The sequence below is a fragment of the Coenobita brevimanus genome, chromosome 57 (assembly GCF_032717465.1).
Source record: "Coenobita brevimanus isolate Jiangsu-jjx chromosome 57, ASM3271746v2, whole genome shotgun sequence".
NCBI classification, from domain to species: Eukaryota; Metazoa; Arthropoda; class Malacostraca; order Decapoda; family Coenobitidae; genus Coenobita; species Coenobita brevimanus.
Window position 1 is genome coordinate 49,577,712 of NC_137010.1, and position 21,424 is coordinate 49,599,135.

Consider the following 21,424-nt stretch of genomic DNA (forward strand, 5'->3'; position numbering starts at 1 on the left):
GCATACAAGCACATAGGAGTTGTTATAAACAAACACAAAATTTATAATAATGTGTGCATCATTTGGTCTTACCTGTCAAAGAGAACATGTTTCAGAGACTTACTTCCCTAAAATCCTGCTATCTTATGTTTTAGAATGGTGAAGCCATACTGCCCTCCAGGAGAGATTGGCATCCCAACATACAAAGATCCTGCCTGGGTGAAAGCAGTGAAGGAGGGCAATGAGGCTCAGGAAATGAACAAAGAGGACAGAAGGTCTCTCATTGCAGAGATGCCACCCTCTGATGAGGAGGATGCTCTTGAGGACATGGATGAGGATTCTGAGGATGGTAAGTATATTGTGTTGTTAGTATATTAGTATTGCAGCATGGTATTATAAATAAAAAGGACTTCAAGACAGTTAATAAGGGATTATAATACAATACTCAGTCATCACTGTCATCCTCATAACTCAGTTGCCCTTGGCCGCATGGGATTAGGAGATGTGTTATATTTATAGGTTCTGTCTTCCTATCAATCTATTGCCAGACACCTTAATCCCATAAGGGATGGCTACAAACAAATCACCTCCATGTCGCCCGGTCCCCTGCCATTTCACTGCCCTGCAGATTCTGACTGTGTTAGACAAACACAGTAGCTCATTCAATAACCAAATCTGCTAGCAGTAATATTGGTTGCCAGCAGACAGCAGCTGTGGTGTCACACCAGCAACTTGGCATCATTTTGGTGATTAGTAAGTAGCACCTTGTACAGGTCTCCCTCGTTTTACTCTGTGTCGTTTTATGATATTTCGCATTTACGATCCTTATTCTTTAGTGCCATGTGTTCATTTTACAATTGAGCTCCCTCGCATTTACGATTGGTCATGTAGAAATCCCGTGCTCACAGGCAGATCAGCTGAGAGTTGCATGGCATACCCGCCCAAACCTCCACCTACACCACCTCTCATTCTCCTGATTCATGCACCCCTGCCACCCAAACCTCCACCACCCCTGCTTCCTCCCTCTCCACCTCTTGTGTTGACGAGTGATGGGCTTTGGCCCAGGATATCTCCTAGCATCGGAGCAGACATTAAGGCATTACGTCCTTCAGCCTCGGGGGGGACCGACTAAGGGTGGACGGAGTTACAGCACAGTAGGAGGGTAACAGTTCATTTCAGTACAGTACAACTGTATTTCATGTCTTTATGTTTGCAAATGTACATACATATGTGATTCAGATGCACTACAATACTTAAAACATCATCATTATTATTGCATATTAGATCAGTTGTATGGGTCTTGGGTTCCTTATACATGAGTCCAGGAATGCATCCCTATTTTTCCCATTAAACCTTAATTTCACTTTACGATATTTCAGTTTACGATTGCCTTTCTAGGAACGCATACCAATCGTAAAACGAGGGAGGCCTGTATATGCCATGACGAATAATATTATAACATGACATTGGCTCAGAAATATAATGTGTTGTATGGTGTTAATAAGTTTGAGTTAACTTCAGTTTTTCTATCTATCTATCTATCTATCTATTGCCAGATGCCTCAATCCCGTTCGGGTGGCCACAAACAAATCGCCTCCATGTCGCCCTGTCCCTTGCCATTTCACTGCCCTGCTCCCAACTCACACCCCCCTCTCTCACATGCCTCTCCACCCCATCCCTCCATCTCATCCTTGGCCTACCCCTCCCTCTCCCCCGCTCCACCTCACTCACATACATTCTCTTCGTCAGTCTTTCACTCTCCATCCTCTCCACATGGCCAAACCACCTCAGTGTATTCCTCCTAACATTTCCTATCACATCCACACCACAATGCTCTTTTATATTCTCCTTTGTCAGCCTGTCTCTCGATGTGACTCCACAGGCTCCTCTTAAATAACTCATTTCCACTACTTTCACTCTTGACTTGTGTCCCTCCAACAACGACCAAGCTTCACTTCCATACGTTAGAGTTGGTATCGCAATACTGTCATGTAGTAACTTTTTCACTTCCATGCTCACTTCCCTGTTGCTTATCACTGCTTTCAAGGAACCTGCAACCTTTCTTCCCTGCTGTACTCTTTCAAGCTCTTCACCCTCCAAACCTCCATCCTTATTCATCACACTACCCAAGTACTTAACGTACTCACATCTTCCAATTCCTCACCATCCAACCTCACTGTACATTCACTGACTTCACCTCTCTCAAAGACCATCACTTTACTCTTCCCTACATTCACCTTTAGATTCCGCTTCTTAAACACTTTCTCAGACTCATCCACCAAGCCCTGCAGCTCTCCTTCGTCTTTACTCAGCACAGTATCATCTGCAAACAACAGTAAAGGGGGTTTCCAAACACTACCCTCTTTCACCAGGGCCACTCCAACATCCACTACCCTACCTTGTACCTCTTTTATTACCCCATCCATGTACAGATTGAACAACCATGGAGACATGACATCCCTGTTTCAACCCAACCTTCAAAGGGAAAAATTCACTCAGTTCACCATGCACACGCATTGCAGCCTTAGCACCATCATACATACTCTTCACAGCATTCAACAACTTCCCATCTACTCCATATATTCTTAATACTTTCCACAATCCTTGTCTATCCACCCTGTCATATGCTTTCTCCAAATCCATGAAAGCCCCATACAACTTCTTTCCCTTCTCTAGAAACTTTTCCACTAAAGATCTAAGAATGAATATCTGATCTACACAACCTCTTCCCTTCCTAAAGCATCCCTGTTCTTCTCCAACTAATTCCTCTGTTCTTTGTCTAACTCTGTCAATAAGTATCCTACCATACACTTTCCTATTACACTAAGAAGACAAATGCCCTTATGATTACCACACACTTCTTTTTCCCCCTTTTCTTTGTAGAAAGGAATAATTATACCTGACTTCCAATCCTCCGGGACTCTACCTTCCTCCCAGGCCAATCTGCACATCTTCCACATCCATTCTACTACTATCTCCTCCCATGCTTCAGCATTTCACCACACACTCCATCAATTCCTGGGGCTTTCCCCAATTTAACTTTCTTCATTGCTTCCACAACTTCTGTTCTACTGATTTCTTCCTGTCTTCTCACCTCCCTCCTTCCAGCCATTCCCCAGCCTCTTATACTCGCATTACTTCCATCCTCTATGTTCAACAATTCCTTAAAGTGTTCTCTCCATCTGCTCACTTTTTCTCCCTTCTCCACTAGTAATCTACCATTTTTATCTTTCACTCCCCTGCTAACTTCACTTCCACCCTGTCTTACTCTCTTCACCTCTTTCCAGAACATTTTCTTACAGTCCCCTCCACTTTACACTCAAATTCCTTCCAAATTCCTCATCCACTCTCTTCTTACTCGCTTACTAATCTTTTCAGTTTTTCTGTTTTACTGAAATGTGAGTATGAAACAGCCACCAGTATACTTCAGAGTGATTTTCTTATGACATATTCTGTGATTCGTGTTCCCACATGTAGTAATTTTCCTCTTGTGGGAGTGGTACAACAAGGAAGAAAGGTTGCTGGTTCCTTGAAAGCAGTGATAAGAAACAGGGAAGTGAGCATGGAAGTGAAAAAGTTACTATATGAGAGTATTGTTATACCAACTCTAACATGTGGAAATTTAATAGAGATGAGGAGAATGATTGGGATAAGTGGAGGGAAAGTGACAAATGAGGAAATAAGGAAAAAAGTGAGCGAGTGGATACGAATGAGTGGAGAAAAGAAGTGGAAGAAAAATCAAGTTTTAAGTTGTATAAAGTATGGCAAATAGAACTGGGAGGACAGGAGCAAGTGTATGACAACAGGGAGGCTTCCATGATCCTGTTTATGTGTAGAAGTAATAATTTCAACTTGGGGAAGAGAAAGAGATTTTGTAATCAATCAACGGAGTGCCTGATGTGTGGAGATGACATGGAAGACTTGAACCACCTTGTACTACATTGCCCAGCATACAGCGAGGAAGAAAGAAGCCCAGAACTTCAGCGACCATACCAAGAGGATGAAGACTCAATAGTAGGAAACCTGCTCTTCAACAGAAGTACAACAGAAGAAAGTAAATCAGTATTATATAAATTTTGGCCGATAAGAACCAAGAAACTGAAAGAACTAGACAAGTTTAACCCCTTAACCGCGGGGCGTCACTTTCGTGACGCTTGGGAGCAAGGGATCATACCGCGGGGCGTCGCTTTTGTGATTCTGTGTTATTTTGAATTCACCCGGGCTTCCAAGTGGGGGCTTGTATCATCTATCGGTACTGCCAATGTCCAACACTAGTCAGCACTCCTAATCTCATCTGTACTCCCATCCATTGTTGACAATTTAGCCATTTCTCCCCGTTCTTGACTCCCCTCCCTACCCCCCCTCCATTACCCTGTCCTCTCGCCTGCCCGGCCGTGCTACGCTAAGTAAATCTTCCCTGGAATTTTTCACTGATTTCATCCATTGAAATAAGCCCTATGTCCTATTCTTATACCAAATAATATATACAAGAAAGAAATAAGGTAAGTGAGAGTGCCATACACCTGGAATTGGCTAATTATCACCTGACAACACCTCACGTGCACTCGTTCGCTAATTTTCGCTGTTTTTTTCCCCTTGAAATATGCCCTATAATCTATTTTCGTAATAAATATACATGTAAGGAGGGAAGGGAGAACCCTAAGTGATATTTACATTCACCTGGAACTACCTAATTTATAATGTATTGTCTAGATTTCCTGCCAATCATATCAGTGCTAGACAAAGCTGTTTCAAGATATAACATTGGTAGCTCTGAATATATATATCTCCTAAGTAGGCCTCTAATTTATTTTCGTAATAAATATACATGTAAGGAGGGAAGGGAGCAACCTAAGTGATATTTACATTCACCTGGAACTACCAAATTTATAATGTATTGTCTAGATTTCCTGCCAATCATATCAGTGCTAGACTTAGCTGTTTCAAGAAGTAATATTGGTAACTCTGAATAACCCCTAGCAGGCCTCTACGCTGGTGGTCCTCCGTTATCACTCAGTTCTCTCTCAACTTCCGAAGCGAGAGTACGTATGTTTCTTCTTGCTGACTTCAAGGCCTTTTTTCACCCCCATGCAAATGGCCCTGTGACCTTTACCCCCTACTAAACCTCGTGTGGAAAGAGGTAAAGGGCTGACAATTGATAAAAGAGTGACTACGATCTTTCTATTGAGTAAAACAGTGCAAGTGGAATTGTAAATAATGTGTAAATAATGTGTAAACAGCAAGTGAAAGTAATGAATGGAAATATACATGAACATTGGAAAATAGTTTTATAAGTTATTTCAAGTGACAGTGCACAACACAGTGTAAATAAAATAGAAATGTAAATAACGTAAATAAAATAGAGAACGTAAATAGAAATGTAAATGAGTAGTATTATAAGAATACGAGTATATACCCTAGGAGTAATGAAAGTGAAAGTTTCACTCTAGCATGTCTGAATGCTATGAGTTATGAAAGTGAAGATGAAAGTGACATTCACTCTCAATGCCAGTATACAGGACGAGAAAGTGAATGCTACGTATTTTACTGAAAGAAATTGAATCCCTACAGTGACAATAAACTAATACTACTGAAGGAAACTTATGGATAAAGACTATAGATATATATAAGTGTTATATAGTAATAGAAATATAAAGTGTGAGGGGTTTTATGAATAATAAATGACAGACTACCAAGAGCGAACTAGTGCCAGTGCGACGATCAGACGCGCTCGTAATTTCCATTGCTTTCACAGTTTTTTTTTTTTTTTTTTTTAGTATGGATCCCAAACTACTTGAAAATTGTAGAATAGTGTTTATAGTGTTTGTATCTGGCTGTGGTAATCATATTACGGGTTGTCGGGAAGTGTAAAGTGGAGACTTCGTTACCCTACTTCAGAGGTCTCCACAAGTCCTACGGTAACCGACGAAGGCTCAACAATCATTCCAGGAGAAAGCTGAAGGTATGTGCCATAAGCATATATAATTTTATTATTCTAGGACTAATAACTGATTTTTGGCAAATATTTTTTGAGAGTCTGTCGGAGCCCAAATAACCCCGCGGCAGACGCAAGTCATTGGTAAACAAGCCCGCGGTGTAGGGGTTAAATAAGGCCCAGACTGTAAGAAGATACATTAGGGGGTGTTGTTGTAAGGGCATTACCCCTGACATTCAACTGAACTGAACTGAACAGAAACTTGGACCTTGTTGGAGGGACAGAGGTCAAGAGTGAGAGCAGTGGAAATAAGTTGTTTGAGAGGAGCATGTGGAGTCACATGGAGAGAGAGACTGGCAAATGAGGAAGTGAAGGAGCTTATGGTGTGGATGTGGATGTGATTGGAAACATTAGGAGAAACGCACTGTGGAGAGGATGGAGAGCAAAAGACTGACAAGGAGAGTGTATTTGAGTGAGGTGGAGGTGGGGGAGAGGGAGAGGGAGGCCAAAGGATGTTATGAGGGGATGGAGTGGAGAGGTATATGAGAGAGGGGGGTGTGAGCTGGGAGCGGGGCAGTGAAATGGCTGGCGACATGGAAGCGATTTGTTTGCGGCCACCCCTTACAGGATTAAGGCAGCTGACGATAGATATATAGAATAGGAACGGTATTCATTTATTCTTTGGCACTGGTTGAAATTGTATTGATTGAAGGGGACTTTGTTCTTTCCTTTTAATTCTTGGAGGTATTGATAAATCATAGTGGTAGGTGGGGGTGCTCACCATCCACTCAGTCGATGTAGTGCTGCTTTCAGGTGGCAGCACTTTCCTCTCTTCCTTCCTTCTTTCCTTCCTTCCTCTTTTGTCCTTTCCTTCTTTCTTTCCTCTTCCCTCTGTCTACAGTTGACTCTACACTGAGTGACAAGCCAAATGGTTTCCTGTACACCAGGAAACCAATTACTATGCTCAGTGGTAACAATATTCCCAAACTATGGCACCTGTTTTTTTTTTTTTTTCCGAGGAAGAAGGAACCAAAGGCCATGAGCCCGCAATAACTGTTCCCTCCAAGAGAAAAACAAAATACAAGAGAGAGCCAGATTCAAGATCCATTCATTTCGAGATGCCTGGACACACTGCATTTGAAAAACTGGAGATCATAGGCAGCAGGAAATACAGACAGAGGGAGACAGTTCCAGAGCTGACCTGTTGGATAAATGAAGGACTGGGAGTAACGGTTAACTCTTGCATTAGAGAGTTGGACAGAAAAGGGATGAGAGTTTGCTGCTAGACGGGTGCTACGCGCCCGTTGTAGAGTTGGAGGAATCCATGCAGACAGTTCAGAGGAGCAGTGACCATTAAACTAGCGATAGAAAAGAGATAAAGATGCAACAGTGTGACGAAGAGACAGAGGTTGAAGGGAGTCAGTAAGAGAAGGAGAGTTAATGAGACGAAAAGCCTTTGACTCCACCCAATTGAGAAGAGCTGTATGTGGGGAGCCTTCCCACACATGAGAGTTGTACTCCTCAGAGGGGCGGATAAAACCCCTGTATAGAGTCAACAATTGTTCAGAGGTAAAGAAAGAACGGAGTCGGCTTAGCACACCCAATCTCTTGGAAGCAGATTTCACAAGAGATGTAATGTGATCTTTCCAAGATAAGTCCCGAGTAAATGAAACCCCAAGCATTTTCAAGGATGGTGCAGGATTAAGCTGAATATTATTAAACATTAGTGGGTATACCTGTGGAAGATTTTGATGGGTTGATAGGTGTAAGAACTGAGTCTTAGATGCATTAAAAACAAGATTATTTTTACCCTAGTCAGAGATACGAGCCAAGTCAGACATTAGGTGTGCCATAGCCTCATCCCTTGTTTGTTGAAGTAACTGCTGAGATGGGCGTTGCGGGAACCGAATGGAAAGGTGAAGGGTGGAGTCATCGGTGTATGAGTGGATAGGGTTAGATGTACAGCTTAGAAGGTCATTGATGAAATAAAAGGAAGAGAGTTGGTGATAGGACAGAGCCCAGAGGAACACCACTGTTAATAGATCTAGGAGAAGAATGATGGCCATCTACAACAGCGACTATAGAACGACCAGAAAGGAAGCTAGTGGTGAAGGCACAGATAGAAGGATAGAAACCGTAAGAGGGCAGTTTGGAAATTAAAGATTTATGCCAGACTCAGTAGAAAGCCTTTGAGATGTCAAGTGCAATGGCAAAGCTTTTGCCAAAGTCCCGAAAGGAGGATGACCAGGAGTCTGAAAGGTAGGTGAGAAGATCACCAGTGGAGCGTCCCTGACTTAACCTGTACTGACGATCAGAAAGAAGGTTGTGATAGGAAAGATGCCTTAAAATTTTTCTATTGAGAATTGACTCGAAACCTATTGAAATACAGGACTTTAAAGCAGTTGGACAATAGTTGGAGGGTTGGGAGTGGTCACCCTTCTTTGGGACTGGCTAAATGAGAGCAAACTTCCAGCAAGAAGGAAAGGTGCATGTTGACAGACAAAGGCAAAAGAGTTTGCCTAGACAGGGTGTAAGCACAGAAGCACAGCTCTTGAGAATAACAGGAGGGACTCCATCAGGCCCATATGCCTTGTTAGTATTGAGGCCAGTGATGGCAGAAAATACATCAGCTGAAGAAATTTTAATGTCAGCCATGAGGAAGTCAGAGGCGGGAAGTGATGGAGGAACAGCACCGGAATCATCTAAGATGGAATTGGAGGAGAAAGTCTGTGCGAAGAGAACTGCTTTATCAGTAGAAGAAATAGCTACAGAACCATCAGAGTAGAAAAGAGAAGGGAAGGATGATGAGGTAAAGTTGTTAGAAAGGTTTTTGGCAAGGTGCCAGAAATAGCGGGAAAAATTCGTGTTGGAGAGTTGAGAGCATTTAGTACGGATGAAATTATTTTTAGCTGAGCGAAGAACAGACTTAGCACGATTCCGGGCAGAAACATAAAGATGGTGTGATTCAGGGGTGGGTTGGCTCCGGTACCTTTTGTAGGCCCTCTCCTTGTTGCGGACAGCATTAGAACAAGCATGATTAAACCAAGGCTTTCTTGCATTAGTCAGAGGATATGAGAAAGGAATGTATGCTTCCATGCACGAGAGAATAACCTCCGTAATGCGCAAGGCACACTCAGATGGCTCCCGGCCATGGAAGCAATAATCATTCCAGGGAAAATCAAAGAAGTACTGCCTGAGGGCCTCCCAATCCGCGGCTCCAAAATGCCATGGGCAACTTTTCCCTGGAGGGTCCACAGGCCGTACCGGAGTGACAGGACAGGTTAAGGTGATAAGGTTGTGATCGGAGGAGCTCAACGGAGAGAAAAGATTAACAGTGTAAGCAGAAAGATTAATTGTAAGGAAGAGGTCAGGTATGTTGGAGCTCTCTCCAAGGCAGTCAGGGATACGGGTAGGGTGCAGTACAAGCTGCTGTAGGTCATAAGGGTAGAAAAGATGTAGGCTTCTTCACCAGGTGGATCAGTGAAAGGAGAGAGCCAAAGGTGGTGGTGAACATTGAAATCTCTTAGAGTGGAGATTTCAGAGAAAGGAGAAATGGATAGAATGTGTTCCATCGTAGAAGTAAGATAGTCGAAGAATTTTTGATAGTCAGTAGAATTAGAGGATAAGTAAACAGCACAGATATATTTAGTCAGAGAATGACAGGAAAGCCGAAGCCAGAGTGTAGAGAATTCAGAAGAATCGAGTTCAGGAACACGAGAGCAAGATAAGTCACTGTGTATATATACACAGCAGCCACCTTTGGCTTTGAAATGAATATAGAGAAAGTAGGAGATTACAGAAAAGGGTTTGCTGTCAGTTGCCTCAGACAGCTGAGTCTCAGTTAGAAAAAGAAGGTGAGGTTTAGTGGGTAATTAAGACACTCCAACCAGATTGAGCCTGTGTCTGTTTATATCCAAGGGATGGTTGGGGTTTATTGCTCAGTTAATGCCACTCATGGCTTAGTGAGGCTGATCACTCTCATCTTAAATGTCAGGACCAACCTGCCTAGCCCAGGGCTTCTACACTGCTCATGGGGCAGCACAGGATTAGATGATGTATGTGTGTATTAACCCTTCCGTGCCCTAATGCGTGGAGATTTTCAAGGCCTGCAGTCATTTTTTGAAGATTTGAAAATCGATTTTTTTTTTTTTTTTTTTTTTTTTTTTTTTTTTTTTTAATTCTCCCAGATTGAAGAGCAAGTTGCAATGCACCTTCCAGTGCAAATTTCAGCTTCCTAGAGCCATCCTGTTGTGTGCAGTTGAACGTGGAAGTTGCGAAAATATCAGCAGATTATATCATCCCCAGCATGGTCTTGACACAGTGCAGCATCGCAAAATATGTTTCATAAAGATATACATCTATCTATCTATCTATCTATCTATCTATGTTTATCTGTCTATCTGTCTATCTTTATATATATATATATATATATATATATATATATATATATATATATATATATATATATTTATATATATATATGTATGTAGCCCTTTCCTCTCCTTCATCCTTCTTTCCTTCCATCCTCTTCTGTCTTACATTCCTTCATTCTATCTGTGTCCTTCTGCCTACAGGTAACTTTACACTCCCTCTTTTGTCTTTCCTTCCTTCATTCTATCCTCTTCCTTCTGTCTTTGGGTAACTCTGCAATGAGTGACAAGCCAAATGGTTTCCTGTACACCAGGAAGCCATTTACTACACTGGATGGTAACCATAAAACCAAATTTTGGCATCTGGTGGTTTAGTGGGTAGTTATTGTGCTCCAATCGGATTGAGCCGGTGAAGGTTTATATCCAAGGTGTGGTTGGGGTTGATTGCTCATGAAATGCCACTCAGGGATGAGTAAAGCTGGTCACTCTCATCTTAACCTGCCCCATCCCAACCACTTTTCCACCACTGACTCCCCCCAATCCCGACCATTTTTGGGAAAAAAAAATTTTGGCTCAAACCTCCGCTTTTGGTGAGAAACATCGAAAATTCGTAGGGAAATCGCTCACCAGAGGTTTAAAATACTCGATCCAGGTAGGAGTACCTCATTACCTTACAGGGTTTTCTATCAGGCTGGCTGCAAAGAAAACGAGTTCTATGGGAGGATAACTATTCCACACCACTCATAAACAGTATTTATTTATTTATTTTGTACTCATTGATAGGGTTAGGCATATGACAGAGGAGCTAGTTGGAGAAGAACAAGGGGGATTTAGGAAGGGAAAAGGGTGTGTAGATCAGATATTTATTCTAAGATGTTTAGTGGAGAAGTATCTAGAGAAGGGAAGGAAAGTGTATGCTGCCTTCATGGACTTGGAGAAAGCTTATGACAGAATAGATAGGCAAGGTATGTGGAAGGTATTAAGAATATATGGAGTGGAGGGGAAATTGTTGAGTGCTGTGAAGAGTATGTACGAGGGAGCTAGGGCTACGGTGCGAGTGGATGGTGAGCTGAGTGAGTTCTTTGATCTCAATGTGGGACTGAAACAGGGGTGTGTGATGTCTCCATGGCTGTTTAATATATATATGGATGGGGTTGTAAAGGAGGTGCAAGGTAGGGCAGTGGATGTGGGGCTGGCCCTAATGAATGAGGGTGAGATTTAGAAGCTTCCGGTGTTGCTGTTTGCTGATGATACAGTATTGTTGAGTGAAGATGAATGGGAGTTGCAAGGTTTGGTGAATGAATTTGGGACAGTGTGTAGGAGGAGGAAGCTGAAAGTTAATGTAAACAAAAGTAAAGTTATGGTGTTTGAGAGGAATGAAGTCACAGAGTGTGCAGTGAGGTTGGATGGTGAGGATATGGAGAATGTGAGTGCATTCAAGTACTTGGGTAGTGTGATGAGTAAGGATGGAACTTTGGGGGATGAAGTGTGTGAAAGGGTACAGCAGGGAAGAAAGGTTGTTGGTACACTGAAAGCAGTGATGAGAAATAGGGAGGTGAGTATGGAAGTTAAGAAATCACTGCATGATGGTATTGTGATCCCTACCCTGACGTATGGAAGCGAGGCGTGGACCTTGCAAGAGGGGAACAAGTCAAGAGTGAGAGCAGTGGAAATGAGTTATTTGAGAGGAGCATGTGGAGTGACGTGGAGGGACAGGTTGACGAATGAAGAAGTGAAGGAACGCTGTGGGGTAGATGTGGATGTGGTTGAAAAGATTAGGAGAAATACACTGAGGTGGTTTGGACATGTGGAGAGAATGGAGAATGAAAGACTGACTAAGAGGGTGTATGTATGTGAGGTGGAGGGAGGGAGAGGGAGGGGTAGACCGAGGATGAGGTGGAGGGATGGAGTTGAGAGGTATATGAGGGAGGGAGGGGTGATTTGGGGGGAGGGGAGTCAAATGGTGGGTGACAGAGTGACTTGGAGGCGTTTTGTCTGCGGCCACCCTTTGCGGGATTAGGGCGTCGGGCTATAGATAGATAGATAGATAGATAGACGAATTTATATGTAGTACGAGAGTATATTGGTTTTCAAACAGTAGTATAGGCATTATAAGCATTGTTTCACTCACTAACTCATCACCATACCTGACCTATTTTTGCCGACCTTTTTTTGCCACATTACCTGATCATTATTTCTGACTATTTCTTCCTCTAATGTTTGTCCTCCACATTGTCATCGATTGGGGAATCACTCTGGCCCTGAATTTCGTACCGTGGCATGACATGGCTTTACTGGCCAGGTCACTGATAACAGGTGAATTGCTGAGACAATGGCATGCAGGGGAGGGGGAGGAGGTCATGCTGGTTAAGGCATTGTTCCTGCCTGGCATCTTATAGAGGAAGGTGTCCCGTGTATACGTGCCAAAAATCACTCGCGAAAATTGAAAATTGTGCAAGTTAGGGACCTTGCAATTGATTCGCGTTTATGTACGTCGACGGGATTGGCAGTGACAAAACGTGTGGACGTTAATTCACGTCGACGGGACACTGCGGGTTAAATGTCGGGACCAACTGCCTAGCCCCGGGCTCTTACGCTCCTCATGGGGCAGTGTAGGATTGGATAATAGATAGATGTATATATGTATATATATGCAGTAGACCCTAGTTATTTGTGGGGGTTAAGTTCCAGAGACCCCCGCGGAAGGCAAATTTCGCGGAAACTCAAGTCATCATCACGAAATGGCATATTATTTCCGCATAAGCTAAGTACATCCCTGAAAAAATAACAACATACTTTAAAATATTACAAATACATGTTAACTCTTACCAAAAGACTGTGTGTTTTCTTCATAACCTTTGTACAATGAGGACGATTGATGTATGGTGATGATGATTGCTGTATAGATGACGATGGTTGTTGTATGTATGATGACGACGATGATTGTAATGCATTTCCTGCAGTGCCAATGTGGTGTGGCAACGAGATGTGTGGCGGCACTGTAGGTTAGCTGTGAGTCTAGTCTGACCCTTCTGACAGGATGCCAGATAACACCTTACGCTCTCTCTTTGGCTTAGAAGGATTGCTTTTATCCTTTACTTGTTTCATGGGAACCATTTTTCATTTACACAGTGAAGTACAGTAGAGTTGTAAACACGAGAAGGGCGACGACAACGTAAGTAACGAACTGATTGGTGTTAACAATAAGACTGGCGCCTGTGGATGCAGGTATGCTAACTGTAGCAACAAAAGAAGTGCGCGTTGCATTCCAATTTCAAATTAAGTTACAGTATATAGTACAATATTAAAATAAGTTTGATACGTGGATACTTTAATCCGCGGATTAAAAGGTTCTTCTGTATATATATACATATACAGCTACCGCAGATTGACTTAGGACCTCCCCCCAAAAGGTATTACAAAGCACAGAAATCATAGTACAGTAATCCCGCATATTTCGCGGTAGTTACGTTCTTGTAACCCCCGCGAAAAGTCAATTCCGCGAATACTCTATTAACAATTGAAAACTTGCACTTGTGTCCACCATGCTGCCCATCACACAGTCCATGTCCATACTGATTGCGAGACAATTCGCCGTCAGACAATTCCCCGTCAAAACATGGACGATTCCCCTTCAGAACAATTCGCACCCTGGACGATTCCCCGCCATTCTATAAATATACTAATCAATACTTTCATCAATATACTTATTATTAATTAATCAATACTTTAATAACTATATTTCAGGGGGATCCAGCAAAGTTAATGTTCAGTAGCGTAGGTTCTGGATATTATTTATTAGTTGCACCTTTAGTCAATAATTAACTTGTTTCTTCCTCGCTGTAGTCGCCTTTGAATTATATTCTAGCGTCACCCATAGCTATCTTCATTAATGAAGGCGAATTGTTTTGTTTGTTGTGACTGCGAATTGTCCCGAAACCTCCATACTCATCCCGAAATACCTTCTTACAAGATTGAAAGCACATACTCCATTATGAAGGAAAAACGTAAACACCGTACTGTAATACACAATTATCTACACATTTATTAACAAAACAGTACAAAATAAAAAGATGCATTAACTGGTGATAGCAAACACTCGCACGGTCGCTTCTTAGCTTGTCCAGTAACACAATTTTCTCTGCTAAGGTCATAACTTGATCGTTTTGTCACTTTGGAGTTCTTACTAATTGTATTATTAGCCTTTGGTGAGGCTGGCTTACGTCCTGGGGCCATGTGGAAAGCAAGTGGGAGGCAAGAGCCTCATATCATAGTGTGGTTACAACCACAACTACCACTTACGGCAGTCAGGCGTGGACTGAAGAATGCGAGGCAGAGAGCAGTGTTGCCATATCCAAACAACGAAATTATGCTAGGGCAATGAAAAAATTATGCTAGATTGAGCATATTTGTTCCAAGTAAAAAATGAATTATGCTAACTTGAAGCTAAATGATAAAATTCTATACATATTCGTGCAACATATTAATTATGTTTTGTTTACTTTGAAAATATTAAAATGAACCTACATACAGTAAGAGGATAAATATCGGTATCTACCCATACTGCTTTATCCCACGAAACTTACGTTTTTCTGATGGATTTTGATGTGATTCGTTCGATTTTGAGCATCATTTCCGTCGGAAATAACCAGATTTTGAGATATGACCCCCCCCCCATCCCCCTGAAATAATGAGGGATCTTTGGGGAATCGGGGGTTATAGGGAGGGGGGGAAACACAGAAAATGGTCATTTCCGACTGAAATGAAGCTGAAAATCGAATGAATCATACCAAAACCCATCGGAAAAACCTAGGTTTCATGGGTAAAGTACAAAGCTCAAACTTATCCTAACCTAACCGAACCAAACCGAACCTAACCTAAAACCTAACCTAATCCAACCTAACCTAACCTAACCTAATCCAACCCAACCAAGCCCAAACTGAAAGTAACCAACTATTCAAACATCTTACCTTATTCGTCTCTCTCTCTCTCTCTCTCTCTCTCTGATTTGTAGCTTTTATAAAATTATTCTAAAAATATTCCATTCCATTCTAAATTATGCTAGAATGATTCTAAAACTTCTAATATGCTAAAAAAATATTCCAGACTCGAAAATTTGATCAAAATTATGCTAAAAGAATAAAATTATGCTAGATATGGTAACACTGGCAGAGGGGCCATGGGAAAGGGACAGAGGGTGGCGTGAGTTTACCGCGCTACAATTGGAAGCTGCGGGAATTTCAATTTTTTTTTTTTCTGTATATTCAAGAATATTTTTGTTGAACTTATTAATGCTAAGAAAATCCGCGAGAGGGCAAAACCGTAGACAAAAAATCCGCAAAAAATGCGGGATTACTGTATATCACAATGTTTGTTCATGAAATACCATTAATTAATATGAAATCATGTTTCCCTTGTTTTTCAGGACCATTTGGATGCATTTTGGCATGGAATCATTTAGATCTCTAAAGTAATCTAAGGACATTTCTTTGCACCAAACATTAGTCAGTTCAGTCTTGAGGTTGTCCAGATTGGGTGTCTTCTTTGCCACGATTTTCTTCATCTTTGCCCAGCAATTTTCTATCGGATTTAGATCAGACCGTTGCCAGGCCAGTCGAGGACCACAATCCAATTATCCTGAAGTCATTTTGTCACCTTTCTTGACGTGTGACATGGAGCTGGATCATGCATGAAAAAGTCGCAGCAATAAAATATTTAACAAATGATCTTTCAGAACTTGGATGTACCTGCCACCATCAAGTTCTTAGGAAGATAGTAGAGGCCTCCCCTTCCCATTTCACCTGAGAAACACACCCATACCATTACTGATTGTGGGTGCTGAACAGTCGGCACCGTGTAAGCAGGGTCATATTGACTAAGGGAGGTTGGGCGATGAACCAGAACACACCTGGAACACTTGAAATGTGCTTTCATCGGAAAACGTAACTTTTCTCCACTAATCCGATATCCAGTGTGCATACTTCTTGGCAAAATGAATGCGCTGCTTATTCATGCGGTCGGTGAGAAGTGGTTTCTTTACTGCGGTGCGGCTTGGCAAGCCCATCTCCCTCTGCAAGTGGTGTTGGATAGTTCAAATTGAGACATTTTGTAACAGCTGGGGATGCAGTCTCTTCAATTCTGCTGCTGTCAGTTGAAGATTCTTGATTACTTCCCTCTTCAAAAGCGTGTTTGTGTCTTTGGAAGCCGTCCTCTTCTTTCCACCGCCATGCTTTTGCTCTGGTACGTCATTAGGTGGCAGGCTGAGCGCTGCAGCAAGAATCTTCACGATGGTCAACTTTGCGCGTCCAGTACGCTCACAAATTGTGTTGATAGGGACATTATCCTGCCTCCATGCAATGATACAGACCCTCTCATCCCTTGAGCAGTACTTATTTAACTCTAGGAAAATACCAGGGCAAACAGTAATGCATTCGAAAAAAGAGGGAGGTGCAAACTCGGAGTGACGGGAACATATATTCCCACTCTCGCTTCTGGACAAGCACAGACATGCTGAGTGTTTCACCACTTCCTGCCAACACCAGAGGAGTTGTCAGTTACTTCTTGCCCAAAAAATTCGCTTGGTAGAGGTGGAAACACAAAGCAAAGACAGACAACTCTCCCATAGCAATTCTGTGTGTAGGTCCTAAGTCAATTTGCGGTGGGTGTATATATCTTTTTTTACACAAAAATAATGTCAGTGGTGCTCAAATGGTGTGTAAGGACAAGATATATGTATTGGGAAGCATTTCATTACATAATACATGAGAGTTGAATAGGAAAAAAATTATTATGAATTTATTTTCACTTTTTGATGTTTATTAGGTGTTTATTATAGTATCTAGTTATTTTTTTCTTCCGGGTGGTAGAGTTTGTGGGAAAAAAGAAGTGAGATTCTATTTTTAGACCTAAATAACAAAAATGTCAGTCATAAAGTGTACAGGCTCTTCTGTGAAGGCGAGTGATGATTAGCACCTGGCCTAAGCTGATTAGGGGTAAGGAAGTGGAGGCCTTTCCAGCCACGCAGACATCACATGTATGCCTAAAACAATGGTGAAATGCTAATGCTAGGAAATTAATATTTAAAATGCTCAAAAAAAAAAAAAAAAAAGTAAAAATAGCCCTAACAAGTACAGATATTTTCTCTTATATTCATGTTTTTTTTTTTTTTTTATTGTTATTACTATTTTTTAGCCAGTACGTTGTTCTTATGGTAAAGTTAGTTGCTGTCTGTGTATTGCAAGGGAGGAGAAAGATGATATTTTCTGCCCGGGTAGGGATAATGGGTCTGCCTTTGTGTTTCTGGGGAAACTTCACATGGCCAAAAGATGATATTGTCTGAGATTAGCACGGTCACTTTAGAGAAAGCATTTTGGTGTCCTGCGCTTATAAACGTATCTTTCAGCAGCATTCAACATCGAATATGAGTATTTCACAATCAAATACAAGAGCAACAGAAATGGATAATAGTAATGGAAAATAAATGGAAGCAAACATAATACACTTAAGGGATGAAACAAAAAAATAAATACTAACCTCTTGTGTGTAGTGCGAGTTGTGGAGTCAGTCCAAGCCAACAATTAGCCCTATCTACCCTCCCTTCGCAGGTCACAAGTACTCATAGATAAGTCTCTGTCTTTGAATCTCACTTTATCTTCAAGGTTTACTTGCTTTCCCTTCCTTTTCCAGACATGTACTTCTATCTTTTACTATTGCAATTCCTTACTTTTAGATATAAACACAATAAAGTAAAAAAAGTTATTTACAGTCAGACTTATAATTACATTGCACTATTTACAAAATCAGTGAGTTAGTACCTAACCAAGGAATGATACTCGGAGAAGCAGGGAGGGCAGAGGCACCTTGCATGTGTTGCATTGCCAGGTGGTGAGCCCTTGCTCTTGTTGCCGCCTCTTGGTTGTTGTACAGACATGGCAGCGCAACTGTGCACTTCTTAACCCTCTCTCCATACCTTGTCCCCCAGTGGGTGGTGGCAGCTTCACCATGTAGTGCTGTGCTGCCAAATCCTTTGCAGCAAATCTGTCTAGTATGTCTGCTAAAAATGTTAGATTACTAGTGGAGAAGGGAGAAAAAGTGAGCAGATGGAGAGATCACTTTAAGGAATTGTTGAACATAGAGGATGGAAGTAATGCGAGTATAAATGGCTGGGGAATGGCTGGGAGAAGGAGGGAGGTGAGAAGACAGGAAGAAATCAGTAGGATAGAAGTTGTGGAAGCAATGAAGAAAGTTAAATTGGGGAAAGCCCCAGGAATTGATGGAGTGTGTGGTGAAATGCTGAAGCATGGGGGAGAGATAGTAGTAGAATGGATGTGGAAAATGTGCAGATTGGCCTGGGAGGAAGGTAGAGTCCCGGAGGATTGGAAGTCAGGTATAATTATTCTCTTGTACAAAGGAAAAAGGGAAAAAGAAGTGTGTGGTAATCATAGGGGCATTTGTCTTCTTAGTATAATGGGAAAAGTGTATGGTAGGATACTTATTGACAGAGTTAGAGAAAGAACAGAGGAATTAGTTGGAGAAGAACAGGGATGCTTTAGGAAGGGAAGAGGTTGTGTAGATCAGATATTCATTCTTAGATCTGTAGTGGAAAAGTTTCTAGAAAAGGGAGAGACGTTGTATGCAGCTTTCATGGATTTGGAGAAAGCATATGACAGGGTGGATAGACAAGGATTGTGGAAAGTATTAAGAATATATGGAGTAGATGGGAAATTGTTGAATGCTGTGAAGAGTATGTATGATGGTGCTAAGGCTGCAGTGCATATGGATGGTAAACTGAGTGAATTTTTCTCTTTGAATGTTTGGTTGAAACAGGGATGTGTCATGTCTCCATGGTTGTTCAATCTGTACATGGATGGGGTAATAAAAGAGGTACAAGGTAGGGTAGTGGATGTTGGAGTGGCCCTGGTGAGAGAGGGTAGTGTTTGGAAACTCCCTGTATTGTTGTTTGCAGATGATACTGTGTTGTTGAGTGAAGGTGAAGGAGAGGTGCAAGGCTTGGTGGATGAGTTTTAGAGAGTGTGTAAGAAACGGAATCTAAAGGTGAATGTAGGGAAGAATAAAGTGATGGTCTTTGAGAGAGGTGAAGTCAGTGAATGTACAGCGAGGTTGGATGGTGAAGAATTGGAAAATGTGAGTATGTTTAACCCGCGCCTTCCCGGCGACGCGAATTAACGCAGCAACATTGCAAGGTCCCTAATTTGCACAATTTTCAATTTTCGCGGGTGATTTCGCGAGTGATTTTTGGCATGTATACACGGGACACCTTCCTCTATTCCTCTACAACAGGGGTTCTCAACCTTTTTAATCTTATGTACCCCTTGAAGTCTTTCAGTATTGGTCACGTACCCCTTACCCACAATGCAGCTTCAGGAAGGGTAAAAAGAAATGCATGGTTTATTGACTTAGTTTATTAAGTTTAAATTGTGTTATATATGTGGAGCAGACAAACTTTTCAATTAATGTGAGTATGTCACTATGAGGTAGTGTTGATAGGAACTAGTTACTGTCATAGGGAAACACTATGTGACTGGCTGCTAGCATGCAATACATTTACTAAAACAGAACTATAACAGACAGTTTTCGATCATTGTGACAGTGAACTAGTGCTGCTTGCAGCTAGTTGCAACTTGTAACTAGTAACAGTGATAGGTAAGTCACTGTGTGTGTGAATAGCATAAAAATAATAATAAAACAGTACTAAATCAGACACATTTTTCCAATAACTGTGACTGTGAGGTAGTGGTGCTATATACAGCTTATAACTAGTTACTCATGGGGAAATTACTGTGTGCGTGACTAGCGTCACTAGCATGAAAAAAGTAACAAAATAGAATTAAGGCTTTGTGTTCCACTGACTGCGAACTAATGCTGATTGTTAAGCCTCGCAACTAGTTATTAGTAACTAGTTACTTACTCATAGGGAAGTCAGTGTGTGTGACTGCATTAAAATACAAGTATATACTAATTCAGTGAGATGGTTGGGCCTGTTTCTTTGCTGCCAACAAGTCAATCCTCGGCACAGTCTTTGAGAGAGCCACTCTTATGTCGTCTTTGACTGCAAGACGTGAACGTAACTTGTTTTTAATCAAGCACAGTGCTGAGAATCCCTGCTCACAGCGGTATGTAGAAGGAAACCATTACCAGTTTTTATGGCTGCAGTGCAGGCACATGACTTCGTAGCCGCAAGCAAAATCCATGACAACTTAAACGAGGAAAAAAAATCAGACTACAAATACACTGGAAACCTGAGGGTGAGGGTAGTGAGGGAAGAGTGGTGAGTGGGTGACAGTGAGAGGCGAACAGTGCGTCTCACTTTGGTACCTGCTCGGTACGTGTGAGGAGTTACGTGATCGATAGAAAACGAGCAAGGGTGACTACTGTATTATGGGTTTGCAAGGTTGTGTGGCAAGTGTAGTCCAAGAGAGCTTTCTCTCAAATGACATAACTCCAAGAGTTTCCTTGTTAACGTTGTCACTTAGTGTCCTGGTTCTAGTGGAGGACACATCTAGCCTAGCACATGTAGGCCACTTTCTACAAACAAGTTTGAAGTTATTCAAAACCGAAGTATTTTGAGAAACCTGTCACGTACCCCCAAAATTCCTCTCACGTACCCCTGGGGGTACGCGTACCCCAGGTTGAGAACCCCTGCTCTACAAGATGCCAAGCAGGAACAATGCCTTACACCGCATAACCTCTCCCCCCCCCCCCTGCACGCCATTGTCTCGGCAATTTGCCTGTTACCAGTGACCTGGCCAGTAAAGACATTCAGGGCCAGAGTGATTCCCCAATCGATGACAAGAGGACAAAGTTTACATACGAGTAGCATTAGAGGAAGAAACAGTCAGAAATGATGATCAGGTAATGTGGGAAAAAAAAGGTCATGAATGGTGATGAGTTAGTGAGTGAAACAATGCTTATAATGCCTATATTACTGTTTGAAAACCAATATACTCTTGTACTACATATAAATTCGTACCAAGTAAATAAATAAATACTGTTTATGAGTGGATAAAATAGTTACCCTCCCATAGAACTCGTTTCCTTAGGTGCCAGCCTGTTAGAAAACCCAGTCAGGTAAGGAAGTACTCGTACCTAAATCCGGTATTTTAAACTTAAGGTGAGCGAT

At 41.8% G+C, this 21,424-nt stretch overlaps 1 protein-coding gene across 1 annotated transcript in view; it reads left to right on the top strand.

Annotated features, from left to right (window-relative positions):
• Positions 1–21,424, top strand: part of Msh6 (DNA mismatch repair protein Msh6) — a 746,240-nt gene that overhangs the window by 46,630 nt on the left and 678,186 nt on the right. Inside the window, exon 2 of the mRNA XM_080274091.1 lies at positions 135–328. Coding sequence (XP_080130217.1) covers positions 135–328 — 194 coding nt within the window. The remainder of the gene's footprint in view (positions 1–134; positions 329–21,424) is intronic.